The 24,652-nt window shown below is 52.6% G+C and overlaps 1 protein-coding gene across 7 annotated transcripts in view; it reads right to left on the reverse strand.

Annotated features, from left to right (window-relative positions):
- The window catches only part of LONRF3 (LON peptidase N-terminal domain and ring finger 3), a 38,948-nt gene extending 19,576 nt beyond the window's left edge, over window positions 1-19,372 (reverse strand). For 2 of the 7 annotated variants that reach the window (XM_081808341.1, XM_081808340.1), the window contains exons 1-6: window positions 18,356-19,372; window positions 15,298-15,416; window positions 11,739-11,861; window positions 7,469-7,624; window positions 5,128-5,377; window positions 4,300-4,393 (exon numbers count right to left, since the gene is read on the reverse strand). In XM_081808341.1, the coding sequence (XP_081664467.1) occupies window positions 4,300-4,393; window positions 5,128-5,377; window positions 7,469-7,624; window positions 11,739-11,861; window positions 15,298-15,416; window positions 18,356-19,217 (1,604 nt within the window). In that variant the 5' untranslated portion in view covers window positions 19,218-19,372. The remainder of the gene's footprint in view (window positions 1-4,299; window positions 4,394-5,127; window positions 5,378-7,468; window positions 7,625-11,738; window positions 11,862-15,297; window positions 15,417-18,355) is intronic. The other 5 variants (XM_081808344.1, XM_081808343.1, XM_081808346.1 and 2 more) reach the window with 3 other exon arrangements.
- Between the last annotated feature and the right edge of the window lie 5,280 nt (window positions 19,373-24,652).

Genomic DNA, 24,652 nt, shown 5'->3' on the forward strand with positions numbered 1-24,652 from the left:
TTGTACCTGCTAAACTGTTTTTCCTGAGAACTTCAAAATCGGGCCTTTTGTAAAATAGCAGTGATATCGCTGGCTAATTAACTGCAATAAATACTGACATTTAATAGCAGATGAACGAAACAGACACAAAAGGAAACAGCAACTCTTAGCAAGAACTGTGATTAAAATGCCCCGATCTGAGTGGTCGCAGACAAGAAGGCTGCTACAGATGCTGCATAATGACTGCTTTGAAATAATTCAAAGTTCAGATGCTCAGAATCTATCATCTTTCAAGACTCAAGTCACTTCTATGTTCAGGGATACTCTGCTCCTCTACAAAGGCTGACGGAGTAAGGTGACAAGAAACAGGTGGAGTATATTTCTCTTGCTATTCTTGGTGTGTGTAATACTGTTTTTCATATAAATTACCTTCATATATTACTACTGAGGAAATTAAAACTCAGACAGGTTAAATGACTTGCCCAAGGTCACACAGCTAGCTAGGAAGGAGCAGGGCTTGGGGTGTGAAGTCACACCTTATTTCCAAGCTCATCTTCCTGCTCCACTCTCTGACACAGCTGCGACAGTGTGCACATCTCTATCTAGAACAGACATCATCCATCCGTGTGTAGATGCATGTACTGACAACACAGTTTTCTCTCTCCCTCTCTCTCTCCCCACCCCAGAAAGAGAGAGAGAGAAAGAGAGAGAGAGAGAGAGAGAGAACTCTGTATATATAGATAGAGCTAGAAATAGGTATATACTTGAAGTCCTCTACCTTTTATTTACCACTTTAGGTAATGATTGCAGGAAGCACTTCAGGGAGGCATTTATAAATCAGACTAGAGCCAGATTTTCTCACAAGAAAGCATTTTACATTGTCACAGTGGTGGAGTAAACAATAGTAATAATAAATGTTTTCAGTTAGATGTCAGCCCAGATAAAATGCTTGGCCTGTCTGGAAATAGCTATCTTTTCCCACCAGTTACATCCTTGTATTGTGTTCTTCTGCTGCTATCAAATGAGTGCGAGGAGGGACTGAGAAGGAGCGGGGTGGAGAGAGAGAAAGAAAAAGAGAGAGAGAAGGAAGGAGAGAGACGGGGGTGGGGGGGGGGAACAGACTCCTTAACACCCAGCTATCTGAGTAGCTAAAACTAGGTTAAATACAAAGTTTTCATTTCAATTGACAAAGAGGTCACTGGGCCATCAGGTAACTGGTTCAAATATCAAACATTCTTGTTCCACATTTCAAAATATCTTTTTGTCACCCCAAAGGCGCTGTTCCACAACAGCCCCAGCGGTGGACCCCAGTGGCGAGAGTATCCAGCTGGCTAAATCTTAAGGGAAGGTTTCCAGTCACGAAAGACTGAGGGGCAGAGTTCTGAGGGGCTGGAATTAGGAAACAACTTCCCTCAACAGAGTTCTCCCAGTCCAGCCGGGGGACTTGGGAGATTGGAAAGTGTCTCATTAATGCACGCTCCAATTCTTGTGCCATTCACTTTTTCCACCCTTTTCCCAGCAAGACGTACAAGTGGCTCCCGAGTTTCCCTCTAGAGTCAGATGAACTTCACACTCCAACTTGCCTTCTACTAATGCAGCGCCATGGGACTGGATTTCATTCTAGAAACTTGTAGAGGAGATACAAATGCCTAGTTTCATGACCCAGCAGATGGTTTGGAAATATCTCAACCCTTAGACACCCTCTCCCTCAAAGACACATGAGGGTCATAATAGAACCTGACAATAATCCTAATGACAATAAAAAGGGAAAAAAGCCCTAGAGAGGTGGAAACAGGAACTTTGTCAAGACTGTATTCAAACTAAAGCATGTATATGAACTGCCTGTCAACATCCGATTTCTGCTTTACAAACCCTGTTAGAAGGGGAGCTACATGCTTCTGACCAAGGGCTACAGTTTTTTTTAAAGATTTTATTTATTTATTTGAGAGAGAGAGGGAGAGAGCACAAGTTGGGGAGGGGCAGAGGGGGAGAGAGAGAGAGAAAGAGAGAAGCAGACACCCTGCTGAGTGGGGACCCCCCAACGCAGGGCTCGATCCAAGGACCCCAAGATTATTACCTGAGCCAAAGGCATACGCTTCACCGACTGAGCCACCCAGGTGCCCCAAGGGCTACAGTTAAGAGCCTTGGGGTCAGAGATGCCCTCTGGACTTGGCAGGTTCCTTTGTACCCTGAGGCATCTGGAGTCCCCTTAAAACTTACCAGCCTATACGACAGCTACCCCAGACAAAGCTGGGCTTTTGTTTTGAAGTCTCATTTAGAACAGAGGGGCAGGATAAGGGAAATAATGGCTTTTAAACTCAGGGTGAGCAAACCAGAAGGGGGTCTTATCCTCTTGGTGTTTATTTCTTGGAGCAAATTTCTAACTCTTCTCTGAAGCCCCCTGTTGAGATCAGGGACAAACAAGATGAAAGGGAGAAAGCAGAGGAAACAGAACAAAAGAACTCCAACCTCAGGATTCTGAGCCCTCAGCAAAAACACAAACAGGATGAGTCTGTGTGTTTGATTTTTTGTTGGCTGGATGTTGGGAGTATTAAGGAGGATACGTCCAGCAAAGACTTGGGCTTTCTGAACGAGTTAAACCAAGTCTGGCAAAGTCTGACACCTGAAAGACTGTGGCTTAGAGGCCCGATGGCGGAGGCCCATTTCTCTGCTTGCAAGCAGAGTTTCTGCCTCATACCTTGGCTCCACCATGACCAACCTGGCGCTTTGTTGTGAGGGGGACACAGGGAGATGGTCAAAGGGAACTGGTTACAAAGCCCACCCCACTCTCACCCACTCCACCTAAAACTCCCCGATTGTATCTGGAAGGCTTTCTTTCGGTGCTGCTGCATTCATCTGCTGAACTGTTCGTTTTCAGGTCTGCCCGAGCCCAGGAGCAAATATGACAATTCAGTTATTTTTAAGAGAAAGTAAAAGTACACGTCCAGGTAATGGTCTCCTTACTCATTTTTATGTGGATAAGAAAAGTCCTTCCGAATACAAATGCATGTGATTGATATGGAAGGCATACGTGCTTGCAGAGGGCAAGAAAACATCTCAGGATCCTTGGGTGGCTGGATCCCACTGTGTGGTAGACCACAGGATTTTTCTTGACATCTCTTGGGTCAACCATCTTAACAACTTTTATGCAAATGTCTCAGCCTTCTTTTAATGCTATTTTGGGGGGAAAAAGACACTTTTGAGAATCTACTGAAATCTGTGGACCTTTGTTTGAAAACATACACACACACACACACACACACACATTTTTGCATACAACTTCAGGGAATTCACAGATCTTTTAGAATCCACACATAGAACTTCCTCAGGGGTCTGTGGGCCTAAAGTTAAAGAATCTCAGGTCTAGAAAAAGAGTTAACATTTATGGAGTATTTACTATGTCAGGCACTATTCTAAGTGTTTTAAATAGATTCTCTCAATTAATCATAACAACCTCATAGGGTAGGTACTACTCTTCTCTATTTTACTGACAAGAAAACAGTGGCAGAGAAAATCACTTGCTCTAGGTCAAACAGCCAGTAAGTGGCAGAGCCAGGGTTCAAGCCCAGGCCATCTGGCTTTGGAGCTCCTCCTCGTAGCCACCAAGTCACAGCTGTGAAAGGAAACAAACGAAAGTACTTTTTTTCACAAAGCCCAAGCTTGTACCAGCTTCCTTTTTTTCTGAGGGGGGTGGGCAGGTGTGTGGATAATTTGCTTCCCCGCTGGATACAGAAGGGATGCCTGGCCAAGTAGTACATGCCTACTACTAATATTGTTCAAACGAAAACCAGTCAGGCCCTCTACTTGGCTTCCAAAGAATAGGCCTATGGTATTGACATTAGCCCTTGAGCTTTGAGACCTTGATCCAGTAGTTGAGATTAGTTCCAGGGTCATGAACTCAAAATACCTACAAGGTACCAGGAAAGTAATGCAAACATGAGACACAGGCAGTTGGGAGAGAGGGGAACCACGGCTAACTGGAGAGTGTATGTCCTATTGCCAAGCATTTAACAACAACCAAAAAAAAAAGTCCCATGAAGGCCAAACTAAAGACATTCAGAGTGTGGCCATCAGTCTGTGACCTCTGACTAGACCATCTCCTCCCCACTCTTTAGGTATTTCCAAGTCAGGAGTGCAGGGAATATAATCTGTAAGCAAGGGACACAAGCTAGCCCGTGTGACAAACAACAGCGTGATTTGCATTCTGTTAGAACCACGCTTTTCCGTGCTAACCAACCAAACAATAGGTCACTAGCCAAAAGGTCCAGACTCCCCAGAAGAAGAAGGTCCAGGCAATAGGTGATAGTCCCCATCACGTACCTCATACATAGGGCGCATTCGAGGTCAGACGCGTCCACAGAGGATGGCAGTGGAGCATTGACAGCAGCCTCGGCCCACTGCTCAGCCGGAGGGTCTGCGATTTAAGAACGCAGTAAGTCAGAGATGGACCAACCCTGCTCTCACAGACAGCACTCCCGAGGCAGAAGAACCCCATCAGTTTTTTAGCTTGCCACTCTCAGCCTGCCTCCGAGAGGGTAGATTCAGGGGCCACCTGAGCCACCGCGAATGGGGTACCCCGAAGGAGGCTCCGAGAGGCTGCCGGCAGCCCCATAGGAACAAAAATGTGAGGCCGGGAATGTCCAAGAGCCCTGCGGACTGGACTCCGATGCAACGGGCACCTCACTGGACAGAAGTAGCAGCAGTTCCACGGTCCGTGCCAGGCCTTCAAGGCTGGTACTGAATCCCGCCACTGCCAGCCTGCTCTGGGAAGATGGGAGGCGGCTGCAAGGCCTGAACACACCTCCCTGCTCCTCCGGTCCTGGAGTGGAGACGAGGGTGGGGGCAGGTGGGCCTGGAAGGAGGGGACGCCATCAAGGGCGTGAGGTGTCATTACTCGAAATGGGGCCTGACCTTATGCCTTGGCTCTTCCTTATTATTAGTGGACCCCAGAAGTATGCTAGGTACCGTGTGGGCTCTCCCAGAGGCCTCACGGCGCCCCGAGGTGGCAGAGCTCAGTGCCAGAGCTGGGCTGCGCATCCGGAGCCCGTGGAGCCCACGGAGCCCTCCGACGGAGGCCAAGTAACCCGCAGACGCTGGTGAGCCCCGGCACCTCCTCTAGGCCCCTTTCTCCCTGGGTAGAGTCAGTACCTGGCTTCAAGGCTTTAGTAGGCACCTCTGGGTCTTGGGTTCCAATTTGACAATGCTTCCTTTTCTTTTCTTGGCATTTGCCAGCCTTGGCGGAGGCAGCGTCCCCCTTCTCCTCCTTGTCTCTTGCCTGGCCTTTCTGGTCGCCTCGCTGCCCCTCCCCCTCTACTTTAACTGGGTTTGCCAGGCTGCTGCGGTCTCCCCCCGCCGCCGCTTCCTCCTGACTAGAACAGTGTGGGAGCTCCGGCTTTTCCTGGACGAAGAAAGAGCCAAATGTCAGTATCCCCTTAAGACCAGCACCGTCCATCCTCTGACATTGCTACCCACCGGGGACAGAGAGAAAACTACGTAGCCCTGATCACTGAGTGGACACACAGCTTAACTGGGGGGCAGTGAGAAGACATATTTCCTCCTTCTGGCCACACAGCATCACCAATGAAGGCATGCCGGGCCTGGGTGAAACGGAAGAACTTCCCTAGGCAAGGATGGAAAGGTGTATAGAGGACAGACACCTTGGGCCGTGGTGAAGGGGACAGATAGAGAGTGGGGCACCCGCCCCTCTCCTGGCCAAATCTTTCCCCAGTTACTACCTGAGGGAAACCAAGGCACACAGTGAGGGTAGATCCTATCACTCAATCTCCGGCTGCTCTCACGGCCACTCCAGGCCATCTGCAAGCCCCACACCAGCTCCAAAAGGACTTCCGCTAAGGCTTTGGCACAGGTGTGTTCACAGGCCTGCGGAGTCACCTCAGGTTCCAGAGCTCTTTGTTACACTAGTCAAAAGAACTCCATGTTATACTAGTCAAAAGACAAACTACTCTTTTGACTAGATTTTGAGTGAGAAGTCTGAAAAAGAGACAAGTCATTTGGTAAAATGACCAATAATGTCTCTAGCCTTTTCAAGAATTTTTGTCCAGGAGAGAGCATTTGAAAATGAATCTAGAAATAAATCCAATGACAAGGTGTTTGTGCAGATTTATCTGGAGAACCCTGAACTCTACTCTAAATCCATAGTCCACAGGTCCAAATGCTCATGTTGTTTTCTTTCCTTCCAACCCCTAGCCCCTCAAAATGGTAGATAGATGGAAAATGGGGAGTATATAGTTGGGAGAGAACAGTGAGGCAAGAAGAAAAAGGATGTGGGTTTTCTCAGTCTCTAACCTGGGGAGTTCAGGGGATCTGCAGCACAACTTTCCCTGAGCCCCAGGCATTGTCCATATGGGAGTACACTGCTTTGCAAAGCAAAGTTTATGTGGAAGCTCAATCCCCCATTCCCCACAGCTGGCTCACCTCATTCCTTCATTTCTGATTGAGCTGCAATGAGGAGTCACTCCAGGCACTTCTTCAGTTCACTATTAGTGTTCTCAGTCATGTACTAATGATCTCAACATTACTGAAATGCACTAGGGGTTCTCTGACCTCAGAAGATACTCGGTTCTGCCCCATTTTTTGTTCTGTTTTGTTTTTTTAAGTCAGGCACACCTACTTTTTATTTCTTCTCAAGAGTGGGGAGAGAAGCAGGGAAAATGTTAAGTTTCCTGCCTGTCAGAGAACCCAAGAAACCATGGGAGATCACAGGGCTTCCATACAGGGGAAGGACACACGGCACGGATGGAGGGGAGACTGTTGCCTCAAGGAGCCTAGGTTTTCAGGGCTAAATTCTGCCTTCAAGTCTGGACTTCTGAGCCCCAGCTTCTGGCTACTTGCCCTCTGCTGGGAAAGCCAGGGCCTGGAGCCCAGCTCTCCGTGGTTCTCTTCTCTTGTTCTCAAAGATGGGCCCAAACACCCGTCTTCCTCCCAGGGACTTAATGCTTCCCAAATTGCTTCCCTCTTCCTCGCTACGAGTACGTCCTGGAAGTCTACTGATGTGTAAGACACCGTGCAGGAATATAAAATTACCTCCACTTGGGGATCAAATGGAGCTGTCTTTGCACAAGGAACTCAGCTGGTGCTCAAAGACCAGCTGCTTGAACAAACAAAAAAAGCAGGAAAGGAGGGGTTATTAGGCCTCTTCCCAGGCTCCGCCCCTAAGCTGATAAAGCCGCCAGGACTGAATGGTTCCAGGGGAAGCGGGCCAACTCCTTTTTACTTCTACTAAATCTCTCTCTCAGCTGGATCTGACCAAGAACTGGAAAAAATGAAGGTAATAAAACCAAACTCCCCCGGGACCGTGCCTGAAATCCAGTTTATCTGTAAGAAATAACCTTCTAGCAAAGAACACAACCACTAGCGACTCCATTTCTTCCTTTTCAGGAACCGAAGGAGAGGTAGGGCTCACTCCCACGTTTGCCCACACAACAGCCAAACGAAGCATCGCGAGCGAGCTGGGCGAGTTGAGTTTTACCTGTGACAACTTTGGTAGATTATGACTGGTGCCTTCAGTAGCCATTGATTCTACGTGTTCCTTTAATCTAGGGTGAGGTGCCAACAACTTCAGGATATCGGGAAAATGTTCCTGAGAGTCCCCCGGGACTGATGGTGAAAAGAAACTAAGGAGAAGCTGTGACATAAAACAGAAGACTTCACTGCTTAAGTTTCTACAGGTGCTTGGGTGGTGGGGGGGGGGAGGGGGAGGAAGGGGCAGGGGACACAGTTCGTGGGGTGAAACTCCAGGGAAGCAGCCTGGAACCAGAGACCCCAACATACGAGGGCAGGGGGCCTCAGTTCGGCGTGCATCAGAGGTACCTGGGGAGCTTACGACCACTCCACTTTCCAAGTTCCCACGCCTGGCTCCCCCAGGTCTGAAGTGTGGCCCCAGAATCTGGATTTCAAAATGGCACCACAGATGCCTTTGTCACCCTAGCCAAAGTTAAGAACCATCACTCCCAAGCTACCATTCCATAGAAATATCTGCAGTGGAAATTCAAGACCTATCTAGGAGGAAAGAGACAGACAGGTGAAGGCAGGAGACAAACAACACCGGGGGACCTGCAGTCACGTCCGTAGTACGCCCGTGGACAGAAGTCTACACGTGTCTTCTAGGTTCCTCCATGTCTTTCCCCTGCCGGCCCATTTTGCTCCCTCCTTCCCGGACCATCCTCCTTGGACCTTTAATCCTTTCCACAGTGAAGTGGTGGGAAGAGCAAAACCCAGCCTCTCCTCCCCCATTCTGGCCTTTACTGTGCAGAGACTGTTGGGTAACTTCAAGTATTGGAGGCAGGCGGGTTCCAGTCTGGGGCTGGTTTCCCTTGAGGTTAGAGAATGTGGGGGGCGGGGGAGGTGGCAGGTGAAGACCCAGAGGACCCAGAAGGGCCTGGGAGTCAAGGATGTGTGTTCTCATGCAGGCTTCGCCACGAGCTGCCCGCATTGTTTCAATTCTCCCCTGTGCCAGCACGGGTTACAGATAGACACGTGGACATACTGTATGTAACGTGAAACACAAGAAAGCGGCTCGCTTGGCTTTGAACACACATTGAAATGTTTACCACTGGGCAGCCGCTGCAGTGTCTGGAGACCCACTAAAGGATGCTCCACGCCCTTGCTCAGCGGAATAGGGTATGAACTGATCAAAGGAGGCTGACAGAAACTCCAACCAAACCCTGTCCAGTTTAATTTGTCCCCTTGCCGGCCCCCAGCAGTGCCTTCACGATGTTCCTTGAGACGTCAGCACTTTCCACATAGCCAAACCCTGCTCAGTCTCCAAGGCTAGCTCCGTTGCTACAACTCTAGCCCCCTGATGTCACCTGTCCGTTCGTGTTCTCTACTGCACATAATGGAGCACCTTATACTATGCGGTCTCGCCCTAGTCTCAGAATTGTGCTGCACACGTAAGTCTTTCCCTCTAACCAGATGGCCAGCTTCTGGAGGCCCATGGCAGATGTCCAATGCATACTCATCACCCCGGACGGAATTGAATTAAGACACTTATCCATCCCAGGGCCCAGACAGAGGCCAAGTGTTCAAGCCCAAAGTCCTCAGACAGATCGCAATTTCTGTCCAGCTCTGGGAAACCCACTTCCCAGGTTTAGGTTGTCGGTAAAGGAGTGAGGTGGGGAGGTACTCACAGTGCCCAGGGCCATAAATGCCAGCTTTCAGAGGCCCCTCCTCCCGAGGAACCAAAGTTGGCCTTCAGAAGCCCTCCTGAGTGGCCCAACAGGACCAACCCACTTCTGAAGCAGTCTCCCTGGAATTCTCCCCCAAAGAGCACAGTGCTTGCTTGTCGTGAGGAGCACCGCGTGATGTATGCAATTGTTGAATCACTATGTTGTACACCTGAAACTAATATAACAGTGTATGTTAACTAACTGGAATTGAGATAAAAACTTTCGAAAAGAGAGCATGGTGCTCTTCAGTGGCAGCCACACAGCATCCCAAGGGACAACGTTAAAAGGGCAGAGCATGGAGGGGGGTGGGAAGGGAGGCAGAGGGGAGAAATAGAAGGAGACAAGGCAGAAACAGCAACAACACTTCACTTCTTACCTTTACTACCTAAGACCTCATTCTAGACCTTTGGAAAACAAAAGTTGGGGTCAACGCTCAGTGAGAATAATCATTCCATGTGAATGAAAGTCAATTCCACTTCAGTGTCAGCCTTAGAAAGACCCGAATGAGTCAAGAAGGGGGAAAAAAAAGAATCCGAGGTAAAAACAAACGCTAAAAAGAAACCTAGGCCTGGGAGTGCCTAAGGTAGCTAATTACTGCCAAGTGAACCTGGACCATCTTTGTCAAATCTTCAGCCCTGAAACTGGAACGGTACAGTAAATAAGAAGTGCTGAGGGCCCTCAGTGTTCGTATATGGCTGCCGTGCCCTCATCACAGTCAGTGGGAATTCGCCTCTAAATTCTTGGCCCTGCTTCAGAACTCCAGGACACTCATTATGGGCATCTGCTCCCTTGTATTCTCTGGCATTTATAGGGTGCTGTGTCACACATGCAGGATTGGAAGGTCCTTGAGGACGGAGACTGTGGCTTATGCCTCGTTGGGTCTCCAGAGCTTAGCACAGCACTTTGCCCCATCCCGTTTGGTGGTTGTGGAAGTGACACTAGCTGGTCTCTAAAAGTGGCTGGAGAGAGAGGTCAACCCAACTGATGACACCAGAGCCTCTCAGGCCAAGTAGGAAATGGACGAACAGGAGTAAAGAAACCACTCACCCCTGGATCTGACACCTGCCTCTGTTGGCCTTTGCACACTCTGCCCCTAAAGTCAAGATTCTTCTAACCAACCTCTGTCCATCCCCCACTCCCAGAACCGGATGGTCCCACTGCTACTCTCCAGCCCACCCCAGCAGTGAGCGCCAAGCCCCCTGGCATGTCCTCCTGGGACAGAAGAATGGTGGAATGGCTAGGAAGGCAGACTCTGGAAGCAGATGGAGTGGGGTTTACGTGCCCTTTCACCAAGCACCAGCTGCATGGTCTCGGGAAGTCACCAAGCCTCGGCTTCCTCATCTATGTCCTCTGTAACATGGGGACAAATAACATCAGCTACCCTCATAGGGACGTTGTGGGGATTAAATTATATTCTCCACAGAGAGCCCTAGCACAGTGCCTGGTGCACTGGAAATGCTCGATAAATGTCAGCTGTTATTACTATTATTTACACCATGGACTACACTTAAGATTCAGGGAAGGGTTCACAGCCTGGAGCAATTCTCTGCCACCAGTACTCCTCTCAAGAACACCTTGTCCACTTTCCCAAACCAGGTGAAAGCAACTTTCCAGAGAAGAAATCTGTGCGAGGTGCAACCTCCAGAGCTTGGCTTCCCCTAGTTCACTGATTTTGCTAAAGATTCCTTTCTGGAGCCTTCAGAAACCAATCCGGTCTCTTGCTCCCTTCCTTCATCCATGACTCTGCCAAACCTCACTGGGACAGAGGCACTTGAGACAGGTGGTGAATAGCGGGAGGGGCACGGGGAGGGCAGAGGCCACCACTGACTGTCAGCATCCAACTTCCGGGCCGATTAGCCACACACCATGAAAGCACACTGTGGAACAGTAAGCAAAGCAGTTCATGAACTGAGGACACTTGAGCCCTTCACCAGGGCTAACATTTCATGAATTAAAAAACAAAACAAAAGAACCACATTCTCCTGGGATTCAAGAGTTGGAATGACTGCTTGGATTATATCGTAATGGTCCCTGACTTACATTTGTGAGACAGTGTGTGTTCTATTTCTAGCAAAGGCTGAAGGCTGGAGTTCTGCATATAGCAGGGGAGAGGGTGACCAACATTCCTGGCGAGGAGCTGGCTGCCCTGTGTGGCTGGTGAAGCTGTGACTCAGCCAAAGCAAAGCTCTACAACTGCAGGCAGCCCCAAACCCCTGACCTCTCATCAACAGCCAGATTCTCAGCAGTGAGCCTCCACCCCCATGTTAACTTGTTTGCTTTGCTTTGCTTTGGTTTTCCTACTCACAACCCAGACCCTGAATCTAAGAAGCAAGAACATTCCTCGGAGGCTCCTCCAAAAATGCAGGAACTGCTCAATCTGATTGCATATGCCAAGAGGATGGTGTTTCTAGGCAATTGGCACTTGTGTCTCCTTCCTGCCCCCTTAACCAAGGGAGCCACCCACTTAGGGCCCTAAATGCCAGGAAGGGCAGTTCCCTCACTCCCCTCCTTGGAGAAGACAGAGAAGTGGGAGCCCACTGGACAGCTGGACCTGACATCATCTCAACTCACCCTCTGGGCTTCAGATCTTGCTCTTTTGTTCTTTCCATCGAGGGACACACAATATAGAAACTCCCTTAGTGCTTCCTCCACCTTGCCTAAGGTGGCTAAGGCTTGTGCTTTTCTGAAGTGTGCCTGGAAGAAAACATTAGCATTCAATCCTGTTCTTGTTCACCTACTGACTTACTGACACTAGCCAAACACTTAGTGAGTATTCATTACTCTGTGAAGGGTTTTAGAAGGACTACCTTATCTACAGCCCTATCTGTAGGCAAATGTTCTGAAGCCCATTTTACAAAAGATGAAACTGAGACTCAGAAAAGTGACTTGCCCAAAGGAACACAGATGGTAAATTGTGGAATCAAGGTTTAAGTCTGGGACTGACTGATACCAAAGTCCCATTTCTTAACCACTGTGCCATACGACCTCCCCGCTGCCCCACTGTTGTGTTGGAGGTATTGCCAAATGTAGCAAGGACCCTCATTTAAGCACATACTATCCAGCGTCCAGAACCCACCCAGATAGGCCTTTCTATTAACTAGTCTGTCAAGCAAAGACCTAGTCCACATTACTGGCTGAGTGATTGCCTATACTTGCTGATCATTTTTCAGAAGAGGCCCAAGGGAAAGGACATGACCTCTCCAAGACCTCAAGGTAGTTAGTGGCAAAGCTGGAACTAGAACTGTGGTCTAGGACCCCAAGAATGCTCTTCCCCACAAAGCTGACTTCTCTTCAAAGGGCTAACCAGGGACTGAGCAAATGCTTTCCCTCCTGTGGGCTCACCTCACTTCTGTTCCCTTCCCACATCTTTAAAAAGTATAAAGAAGTTTTAGGGGTGCCTGGGTGGCTCAATTGGTTAAGCATCTGACTCTTGGATTCGGCTCAGTTCCTGATCTCCTGGCTCGTGAGATCTAGCCCTGCATCGGCTCCCTGCTTGGCGGGAGTCTGCTTGAACATTCTCTCCCTTGGCCCCTTCCCCCACAAATCTTTAAAAAAAAAAGTATAAAGAAGTTTTAGGGCTCTCCGGGGTCCCCGCCCAGCTGCCCCGGCAGAGAAACTCTAGAGGTAACAGAAGAGCATCTTGGGGAAGAGGGAGGAACAAGAAAAGAGGCGGGAAGAGGGCTACATTCTCTCTTGTGCCTTGGGACAGGTGGCCTTTGCAACTTGGCTGGGAGGGCATTGCTCTTGAGTCAGCTAGGGTGCCCCTCAGGGGCCTGCTCCCCACTCCCTTGCCTCCACGACTGACCCTGAGTCTAACTTAGAGAAGGAAATGATCCAGGTTGCAGCTGCTGGGCATTCCCAGCTTCCCCTCCTAACATGCTTTTACAGGCCCTGGGGCAGTGCCCTCTGGCTCCGACCTGGCTACAGTCTCCACCGGCAGGGATCTGCCTTCTTGAGCTGTGACCCCTGCTCCAAACCTCTTGAGGTCCTCCCCTGTACCCCCACCCTTTTCCTGGAGCCTAATCTTGGCTGATATTGGGTGCTGATGGCTTCCTTCATTGCTCCTCCCAGCAGCGTTTACCAGGGGCCCCCTGGAGAAAGGCTTGCACGACATTTCAGGGCAGCTAGGGGGGATAAGTGTTGGGAGACTGGAGAGGCCTCTAGGACCCCTCCAATCGTACCAAAGAGCAACCCATATACTCCACCTGCTCAGGCCAGCCAGCCCACCCACCTGCAGGATGTGTTGAGTACCACTGAGCCTGGCTGGACTGGCTGGACTAGGGCTGCAGGAGGTACAGCCCTCCCCTAGGGGCATTGCACAAAGAAATGGTGGGAAGTATGCAAATCAGAGTATGGGCTGGTTTTGAATCATACGCATCAGTTCAAATCTTCTCTCAACCCTCAAGACAATACCGGTCATTCTCTGCACTGCCTCTCCGCTTACCCCAGCACTCTGGGGAAATGAAACTCCTGTTTACTATTTCCACCAAGTCTGATTTCACTGGGGAAGTCACTTTTCCCATTTCATCTGAAAAGGTCTACTACTTCTCAGCCCTGCTTCCCACTGTACTATGAAGGTTCCCACCTTTAGGCCCTAGGTTTAGGGTGGGAGCAGAAGAAGCTGCAAGAGAAGTCCTCTTACCCCCAGGCAGCTTCCTGACCTGTGCTGCTATACAGCACAAAACGTTCTCACTGAAGCTCCTTTGGATCAAGACACTGGTGACTTTTAGTAAACTGTAAATCTGTTCCTTGGTAAGGAGAACATACTACTGCCATAACCCATGAAAACCTTCTCATCGAAGCACATGAGAGATTCACTCACACCAATGGCCCAGTGTGCAGGTCCATAAATGCTTTATCTGAGGTTCCCAATTCCAGAAACAGTCTGATAATCCAAAGTTTCATAAGCTTGGCATCAAAAGTCATTAGGTGGCAAATATATATGATATAGATTACGTCACATTCTTTATCTCACTTAGTGTGAATTTTCATGTAATGTACGGCAGAAATATTAGCGTGTATGATTGTGAGATGCTGTCCAGAGCTCACTGAGGGTGCCACCTGGTGTATGGTCTTTCTGAAATCAGAAACGTTCTGGACTCTGAACACTTCTGGCCCCATGGGATTCACAGATCAGATAAGGGACCACAGATCAGAACCTGGGTAAGGTGGGTTTCCGAGGTGGCATCCTGGGGGTTGTATAGAGAGAACACTACACCAAGGCCTAGCAAACGGCAGAGCTCCCAGAATGGCCTCTTGATCATGCTCACCAGTGACCTTCACACCACATTCCGCAGGAGGCAAGTGGGGCAGACAGCAATAGCTGTGCTTTGCAACCAAGGACCCTTGGGGTCCAGAGAGTGAAGCGACTTCCCCATGGTCACTTAACTTGCAAGTAATAGAGCCCAGGCTCAAACCTAATCTCCTAAACAAAATATTGACACGTAGCTAGGGGCCAGTCCTGAGGCCAGAGATGCAGAAAGTGACACTTTGCATCCTAGCATCCTGAGAGGTGCCTAGCCTTTCTCTGACCACCCCTTCATGTGACCTAGATGTTTGGGGATACCAGCAGGCTGATTATATTAAGGACTTGAAATAACACAACCAGCCAGCAATACTTCTCTCATGTTCCTCTTTCTATTGTCCCTGAAAATGATAGAACACATAATGCTATGTGTCAGGCATTGTTCTAGGCATCTTACATGTATTAGCTCATGTAATCCTCACAACGGAACCCTGTTAAGTAGGTGCATTGAATATCCCCCTTCCCAATTTTAGAGATGCGGAGATGAGGCACAGAGAGGTTAAGTAACTTGCCCAGGACCACACAGCTGGTAGAAGTAGCAGAGCTGGGGCATAAACTCAGGTGGTCTGACTGCTAAGTCCATGTTCTGAAGAGTCACAAAGCCTAAGCTGCTCTGCAGTCATCAGGTGGAGAAGAAAACTGGGGAAGAATCCAGTTCCCTTGCAGACCCCTGAGTCACCCTTTGCCAAGGGACCCCCAGCTCCTTAGCAAAGCCTTTTCCCTGCTCTGCTTGAGCTCTAGTGCCCCAAACCCTCAGGGAGGCAGCCCCTCCTGCCAATTCCCGTCTATAGGACAAGCCATTCCCATCCCTCCCATTCCACTCACCTTAAAACCCATTGGGCGGAGCTTACATGCTATTTCTGCATCATGCAGTGCGTCCTCATGAGACTCCAAGGTGAAATAAATTTGAGACCGGTTGCTATAAAGCAAGTGGTCATTTGGAGCTGCCAGAATGAGAAAAAGAAAAGAAAAAAAGAAAGAAAAAGCTCTCATTAATGGTCTCAGCGCAAAAACCTAAGTCCTGTATGAGAACGGATCTTGAGCAAATGGCAAGTTATCTAGGATTTTTCTACTGGGGATCCAAAGGCTTAAGCTCCATTTCCAGCCCTGATATTGCCCTGCCTGCCACACCTCCACCCCCGCCACTCTGGGTCTGAGCTTCCCCAACTATAAAGAAGTATTTTTTTTAAGTTTGTTTATTTTTATTTATTTTTTATTTTTTGACAGAGAGAGGAGGGCAGAGGGAGAGGGAGAGAGAATCCCAAGCAGGCTCCACGCCCAGGGCTCCATCTTACAACCCTGAGATCATGACCTGAGCTGAAATCAGGAGTCGGACGCTTAACCAATTGAGCCATCCAGGCGCCCCATAAAGAAGTAATTTTTTCTCCTTTCTCAAGCCGTTCCTTAGAAGGCCTGTGGGGTCAGTGGTGCATTAGCCGCTCTGACATAGCGGAAACCCTGGCCCCCTACTTCGCGGCTATGCATGGCTACCAACTGGCAGCCTGGCTTCTGAGTGAGGTATCACCCACAAAGAAACAGGCCAGGGAGGAGGGAAAGGGAGGTGGCCAGATGTGACCCCCATCCTGCCCACCAGGAAGACAAGTCCAGGATAGTCTTCTCATGACATTAGCAACACCTCTGTCTACAAAGCCCAGGGCCTATGAAGTTTCTCTGAATTCACCTGCAAGGCTCCATCCTCTCATTAAATGGCCAAATGTGACTGCACCTAAACAAGGCTGCTGGGAATGAAGTGAGCTCGGCTCTCACTAACACTTTGAATCACTAGGTGCCAGGGCTGGACCGGCCTTTAGAGATCACCTGGCTCAATCAATCCATTCTTCAGATGAGGAAAATCAAGCCCAGGGAGCAAAAGGCATCTGCTCCAAGTCATAGAGCTAGCTGGTCAGACTTTGAAGCTGGGGCGGGGGAGATGTTCCTTTTTCTGAAGGGTGTGCACTACATAGAATAATAAAGGGACACTGGCCATCTTCCAGCACAGAGATACTCGCCTGCTGGGGAGGCCCCATACCTCTTAAAACGGTAAGTCTGTCATTTTTTTCACCCTGACCGCTCAGATTAACAAAGGTGAAGGAAGAAACTCCCAGGGGAAAAGCGGTGGCAGCAACAAAGGGGGAGGAAGACAGCGGGAAGGGGCTTTCCTGGCCCTTGAGGTATGGCTGAAAGGAATGGAACCTCCCTTGGAGATCTGGGTTTAAGTGACCTCCATTGTCTCCAGGTTGCCCCGCTCCTGCCCAGGGACTGGGCTCCAGCTGCGGCTGCTGGAACACGCTTCGTGGGGTTTTTCCCCAGGGCTGTGCAGAGGACTTGCTTGGGTGCCCATTACTTGCTCTCCAGACGTCAGCAGAGTTTACGGTGTATGCTATCCCTTTTGTTCTGCAGCACTCGCCAGCCCGGTGCCGGCTCAGTGTGCCTTGCCTGGGCACAGGACGTGCGTGGGGGGAGGGGTCCTCCTCTACCTCGAGTTGCAACCTTGCACCGCTAGCCCGCGCTCCTCCCCCTCCCCCACTACCTGTTGCAAATTCGGATAGCAAGTCAACACGTGGAGCCTCGAGCCCACCCCCTCCTCCAACCCGTCGGAGTCGGGCTCAGGGCACCCTGGGATCCCCAGAGCCCCCGTCTGCCCGGCGCTGCCGCCTCCTCCCCGGCACGCTCCGCCAGACGCCGCGCCCCGCCGGCCGAGCTCCCAGCGAGTGGCCCGAGCTGGGCACTACCGGCCCGCCGCTCCGCAGCCACTTCCTGGGTCGGGACGCGGAGGGTCGGCGGGGGCCGCTCCTCGAGGGAGCTCGGGCGCCTCGGTGCGGCCAGAGCCCTGGGGCTGCCCACGTTTGCCCTTGAAGCCGCCAAGCCCACCCATCCTTCCTCCCGCAGCGCGGCAGCGGGGGGGGGGGGCGGGTTGGGGGGGTGGCCGAGGCGTGCCCCCCTCCGTAGCCAGCCCGCGGTCCCCGGGGATCCCCGAGCAGTTGCGCCGCCCGGTCGCCCGCCCGGGCTGGCGGGGTAGGGGTTCGAGGAGAGGGCGCAGGCTGCGGGCGGGGTGGGGGGGGGCATCTATTTCAGCAGAGGATCGTGTGATAGGAAGCGGTGACAATGAGTCACAGGGCAGCGGGGCGCTAACGCTCCCCTCCCCCCCGCACACGCTCGCGGGATGGTTTCCGAGGCGAGCGTGGCCCACTTCGGTTACCTCAGCCGTTACACAATCCCGCCCGCGCGGAGGAGGGGCCGCCCGGCCCGGGCCGCTCGCGGCCCTTATGCAACCAGTGCTCTCCTGACCTAATTCCACGCCGGACCCACCCCACCGGGAGCCACGGCCCCGGAAGGGCCGGCTCCCGCCGCGGCGGCGGCCCCGGGCCGGGCGCGAGCGACACACGCCCGCGCCGACCGAACGTCGCGGCCCGGCGGGAGCCCGGCGGCCCCGGCGCGGGTGTGGGCGGGGTGCGAAGTTCCTCCGCCCGCCCGCACGGTGCAGGCAGGTGCGAGAGGATCCCGGGCGCGCGGAGGGAGAGGGCGCAGAGGCAGGGACCGCGCGACCCCGCGCAAGAGACGCGGGGGACAGAGATGCGAAGGAGACAGAGAAACAGTGACCCAGGCAGAAGCTGACGGAGGGACTCGGGAATACAAGCCACGAGGAGACACGGAAAAAGACAAAGAGCGACAGAGACAGGGACACAGAGAAAGGGCGATAAATTGGTAGCGGCAGAGACCAAGTCAGAGACCGAACTCCAGACACCCCTCCCCCACGCCAGTCACGGCCCGCCCGCCCCCCCCCCAACGGTCCCCCGCGCCCCCCTCGGCCCCGGTCCGCCCCCCAACTCCCCGCCGCGCTCATTCCCCCGGCCCGCCCGGCCCGGCGACGCGGTGGGCTCACCTAGGCGAACCGCCTCGTTGTACTTGAGCAACGCCGCCTCCACCTGGCGCTCGCGGTACAGCCGGTTGCCCTCGTGCCGGAGTTGCGACGCCCGTGCGGGGCCGGGGAACAACTTGCCCAGGAGGCCGCTGAGCACCACGTTGACCCGCAGCGGCGGCGGCGGCGGGGGCGGCGGCGGCAGTGGCGTGGCCGCAGCCGCCTGCTGCCCGACTCGCAGGACCGCGCGCGCCCTCCCGGCGGCCACCATCAACGCCGAGAGCTTGACCCCGCACAGGGCGCAGCGCCGGTCGGCTGCCCGGCCGCGTTCCAGGCACAGTTTACAGAAGGTGTGGCCGCACGACAAGGACACGGGGTCTGACAGAAACCCATGGCACTTCCGGCACTTGAAGCCGTCCCACACCTCGGTGGCCGTGGCGGCCGTTGGCGCCCCTGCCTCTTCCGCCGCCGCCTCACGGCTCGCCGCACCGCTCCTGTCCGGGGGCGCCGGCGGCAGCGCCTCGCCTTGCGGGACGTTCTGGGCCAGGCAGCGTACCAGTTGTTCCAGCTGCTCGGCCACCAGCTGCTGCCGCTCGGAGAGCTGTCTGTACACCTCGAAGGCTTCCCGGAGGCGTCCCCCAGACGCCAGGGCGTCAGCCTGCTGGAGCAGGACTTTGCACTCGGGCGTCGAGGGACTCGGAGGCTGCTCCTCCGGCCCCGGCTCCGGCTCCCGAGTGGCTAAAGGTGCGGAGCCTTCTGTAGCCGCCTCGGGCTGGGGGCCCATGTCGCCGCGGGCCGCGGATGCCGCCGGCTCCGCCTGTTCTAAGTTGTTGCCGCCGAGCTCGGCGGGCAAGCTCAGCATCTGTCCAGTCTTAAGTGAATCCATAGAGAGACAGGCGCCCCGGGAAGAGGCGTCTAGGGGCCAGAGACCCAGAGCAAAGAGCAGCGACTGACTTGAATCCGGACTGCCACGAGCGCCGCGTTGCCGCGCGCCGATCCCCGCCGCGCCTCCACGAGCTCCATGCCGGCCGCCGCGCGCCGCCTAATAACTGTCTTGTCTCAGCAAAGTGTTATATAAAACTGTATCACGTGACGCGCCGCCACGCCGCTCATTGGCCGGCGGCAGGGAAATTGTTACAAAACCATACAGTTTTGTAACAGTGTTGCGCTTGCTTCTTTTGGCTTCGCTTTTCTTGGCGCCTTCTTGAGGTTGTTTGTATTTACTCTCCTCCGTATTTCCCCCTCACAATGTGGTTGCTTTTCTGAGGAGAGGGAGGGAAAAAACCCAAAGTCTTCTCTCGGGTTTCTCCGTCACCAAACCCTACCCGATCCCACCTTCAAACCCGCCGGGAGACCGGTCCCCTCAGCCCATCGTTCGCGGGCGGCCCCTCCCCCAACCCATCCCTCGAGACGCTAAGACCTCGAGGTGAGCAGCCCGCCAAATCTCTGAGACGCGGAAGGCGCGCCCGCCTAGGGGCTACGGTTGACGTCTGCGGAGGGAAGCGTTTTGGGACGGTCCCCGGGAAGCCCACACTCCCCCCCACTCCAGTTCCGGCCGCGGCTCGCGAGCCCTGTGAGCCCCGTCCCTAACCGCCTTCCCCGGGGAGCCCCCCCCCCCCGCAAAGGTAGTGAGTGTAGTCATCCGAGGGCGCTTCTGTGCTGGGAGCCACCCGGAGCAGCGGGCCCGGCGGGCGCAGAAGTTGGGTGGCGCGCGCCGAGGGGCGAGGGACCCGTCAGGAAGATGCGCTTGCGGGACGGGGCCCAGGGGAGGCGCCTCGCGTGCCCCGCGCCTCAGCTCTCTCCCGCCGGCGCCAGAACCTGCGGCGGGCGGGCACGAGGCCGTGGGGGGCCACCAGGGGGGGCTCCGGGGGACCACGAGGGGGCGTGGCCACGAGAACTCCGCTCGGATCAGCGGGTCCCCTGGGGGCGTGGGAGAACCGCAGGCGGGACCGGAACCGGGAGCGCTCCTCCGGGGAAAGTCCGCGAGTCCTGGCGCGCTCGAGCGGCGGGCCGAGCTGCGTCCAGGTTCGCTGCTCCGGAGCGGCGCCGCGCTCTCGGCCCCGGCGGGTCGCCCCTGAGGGCTGCGCGGGGGATGGGCGGTGGGCGACCGCGAGGGCTGTGTGCAGGCGGCGGTGCTGGGCTCACGGTAGCTGGGCGGCCTCGAGGCTGCCCCGCTTCCTTCCAGAAGGCCCGTGTCAACTGCTCACGCGATCTCTCCCCACCCCTCGCCCTCAGAAGTTGACGGGAGCCACACGCACAAACGAAGAGGCTTCGAGACCTAAAGGAATAAGGCACAGCCCCCACGGCCATGCCGCTGCGAACGCCGGCGCGGGGTCTGGGCTTGCCTCTGGCTCCGGGAGCCCCGAGGGCCTGCGGGCTCGGAGCAGTGCCTGGAGCCGCGCGCCGCCCCAGCGCCTGAAGACCTACAGTTGGCTCCCGCTGTGGCCATTTCTTAGTTGAGGGACCTTGGGCAAGTGACCTAAACTCTAGGAACCGATGTTTGGGGTTCTGAACACATGTCAGGGATGATCTTAGTCGGGATCAAGTCATGTTTCAGAGCTGGGGACCACAGGCTCCGTCAGGGCTCTGTGTCTCTTTAGGTCGTTAATCTCCCCTCGAATCAACACCAAAGCCCCCCAAAACAAGTACACTGTCGTGCAGCAATTTCTAGAGCCTCCCTCTGGTAAGACAGGACTGGGGAATGGGTCAGAGGGGAGAAGGAACGCTGAGACAGCGGGGAAAGAGACCAAGAAAAGAAACCAAGGAGTTCAGGATGTAGCCAGGAAGGCATAAGGCGCTCATAGGAAAACTTGGCTTGCAGCCCTAGCTTTGCCATGACTTGCTATGAGACCTTAGGCAAGTCCTCCACTCAGGCCTTAGTTTCTCCAGATCTCCAAGGTTCTCTCCAGCCCTCGCCTTCAATGGCTTCTATCCTAAGACTGAATTTCATGGTACCAACTCAACTACTTAAGTACAAGACTAGTCCAGATGCTGGGGGTGGGGGTGGCTTGGGCAAGGGGGTGAAGTCAGCAGTAGTAGTAGAAGGACAGGGGCGGCTAGACTGCTGTCCTCTTCATCAGGGTCAGGCCTGAGCTAGATTTTAAAGATAGAGAAGTCAGAGGACTGGCCAAGAGGGGAGGACATGGCCATGCCGGGCAGCGGAGGAGGGAAGCCCCTTTCACCCTTCAAATTGCCCTGCCGTTGAATGGGCTTGGTCTTAGTCCATTCAGGTTGCCATAATAAAATACTGTAGACTGGGTGGCTTATAAGAAACAGAAATTTATTTATCACACTTCTGGAGACTGAACAAGATAGAGATCAAGACTCCTGCAGATCTGGTGTCTGGTGAGGGCCCACTTCCTGGTTCATAGGCAGCCATCGTCCGGCTGCGTCCTCAAATGGTGGAAGGTGAGTGATCTCTCCAGCATCTCTTTTATAAGGGCACTAATTCCATTCATGAAAATGAGAGTCCTTTTGATTTAATCACCTCCCAAGGACCCCACCTCCAAATACCATCACATTAGGGATTAGTTTTCAACAAATGAATGGGGGGGGGGGCGACACAAACATTCAGTCTATAGCAGGGTCCCCAACATTAATTATTTTTCTGCCCCTTCTGACACCTATGAGGAGGGACAGTCTGTAGGTAATGGGCAGGTAATGAGAGGTAATGAAAGGGCCATGAGATAGATAATAATGAAAACTTAATTCATGATCCTTATCCCTTTGACAAGTTTTTAAAAAGATGTTGGTTACTGCCAGTTGTCTTCCGGATGCAGTTCTGAGATGTGCCTTGCTCCCTGGACCACCTTGATGGGTAAACATCCTCTGGGTTGGTTTCCCTCCCTTGCCCGTCGGGGTTGGAGGGGGCAAGGAGAAGGCCAAGGCAAGTCAGGCAGCAGGTTTCAGTCCTGCAGGCATGGAGTAGAGATGCTCTCACCAGGTCGCCCCCTTTGGCATCTGTGTGTGCCCAAAGCTGACCATGAATTTGGCCAGGAATGTTAACAGCTGCCAGGGTGATGCAGGGTGCACTGGTACCGAAGACAGGCAGCACCGTGTACTCATTGACCAGACAGACTTCATCAGAGTTTTCCATTGTCTTTGCATATCCGGACTGCCTGTAGGATAACACCAAATGGGCTTCTATGGAATTCTGGAAAACATTACCACAGTGGCTTTCTTCCCTTCTTTATTTAAAGTAAACAAACATTACCTCAATGTACATTTGTGGACCAACTCAAAAGTCTCCTACTCAAAACTTCCTCCGGAACCTCTGAGCTCACTAATTGGAGCTCCCTACAAGGAGGGGAGGGGAGAGATGGACAACACTTTTTCAGATGCAAATATTCCCTTCCGAGTGCCTGGTGCTTCAAATCTCCCTTTAATTTGCTAGGATCCCCCCCTTGTGGCTAAGGTTGACCATGGGGCAGGCAGGAAGAGCAAAGGTTGATCTGCACCTCCTTTTCCAGTGACTACAGCAAGTTTTCCAACCAGGCGCTGAGGAGCCTCTCTGGGGCCCAGAGGAGACAGCTGGCGGGGCTCTACCCTAGCTCCCTTCAAGGGCAGCACTGCATCTGTTGGTCTGTCTGTTTCAATGTGAGCTTGGGGGTACAATCTCACTGAAGAAAGGCTTTCCCTTCTTTAAAATAAAAAGTCTGACGAGACGAAATCAGAGAGGGAGACAAACCATAAGAGACTCTCAATCATAGGAGACAAACTGAGGGTTGCCGGAGGGGAGGGGAGGGATGGGGGAGAGGGGGTGGGGTAACTGGGTGATGGGCATTAAGGAGGGCGCGAGATGTAATGAGCACTGGGTGTGATATGCAACTGATGAATCACTGACCTCTATCTAATAGTACAGAAATAATACACCATATGTTAATTGAATTTAAATAAAAATAAATAAAATAAAAAGTTTGCAAATCATGGCAATTTTCACCTATTTGTCGAGCATCTTCTATATGCCAGGCACTGTGGTAGGTACTGAAGATACAGCATAGCAGCACTTGGCTCCCAGGTGCTCCCTTTACAAATGGTTGCACATACTCTTCCCACACATTCTCATTCCAGCTTCCTAGACAGACTAGAAGTTCCATGAGGGCAAGACTAGTGTCTTGTGTCTTTCATCTCCTCCTCAAAGGACAGTGTTTGTTTTTGATTTGGTTTTGTTTTAGAGAGGGAAGGGGGAGGGGCAGAGGGAGAGAATCCTCAGGCTGACTCCCCGCTGAGTGTGGAGCGTGACACAGGGCGCCATCCCAGGACCCTGAGATCAGGACCTGAGCCGAAATCAGGAGTCAGACGCTTAACCCACTGAGCCACCCAGGTGCCCCTCAAAGGACAGAATTTGAACAGATCTTACTGAACACGGCAGTGGACATTTTGGCTCTGGATGGGAGAGTGCAGGGGACAAGAGGACATCCAGCTAGAAAGTCATACCTTTGCCCTGGGTCATTCACAGAGGAGAAAGTGAACACGCAGATAATTAAGCATTGACAATCCTGTGCTCACTTTGGCAACACATATACTAAAACTGGAAGGAGCCGACAGTCCCATACAACCCTGCACAGACACACACACACACACACACACGCACGCACACTATGTACAGAAGCTTGGCCAAAGCACTTATTTACTGTTTACTTGAGTTTCTCATTTTATAAACTGGGGGTGACCCATCAATTATGCAGTCTTGGGGCGCCTGGGTGCCTCAGATGGTTAAGCATCTCCCTTCAGCTTGGATCATGATCCCAGGCTCCTGGGATCGAGTCCCGCATCGCTTCTCCCTCTGCCTGCCGCTTCCCCTGCTTGTGCTCTCTCTCCCTCTGTCGAAAAAATAAATAAAATCTTTTAAAAAATTATGCAGCCTTTATAGGGGGGAAAAAAAAGACATCATGGGCGTTAAAGGCACTGACATGAAAAAGGCTGCCCCTCACTATCTAGAGTAGCCAAGAGCCAGAGCTAAAAACTACAAGTGTGAAAACTTCACAGATCAGCCCTGGTTTCACAGATCAGGGAACTGAGGGCTAGCGAAAGCTGGTGATTTGCTGTGGGAATCCGTGACACAGCCTCCTGTCTCTGTTTAACGTTCTTTCCGTGTGAGCAGAAAGCTTCCAAAGGACACAGACCATCTCCCCAAGTAAGTCGGAAGTTATTTCAGGTTTCTTACATGATTTGCAATTCAACAAATGTTTATTGAACATATACTACGTGCTAACAGACTGGCATCTGTGGGCAAGAATAGAAGGATATGGCACTGTTCTTAACCTCCAGTAGCTAACTGAGGAAATAAGAGGCAAAGATTTGAAATAGTTAAGTAAAAAT

The sequence above is a fragment of the Leptonychotes weddellii genome, chromosome X, assembly GCF_054177405.1.
Source record: "Leptonychotes weddellii isolate Sample4059 chromosome X, ASM5417740v2, whole genome shotgun sequence".
NCBI classification, from domain to species: Eukaryota; Metazoa; Chordata; class Mammalia; order Carnivora; family Phocidae; genus Leptonychotes; species Leptonychotes weddellii.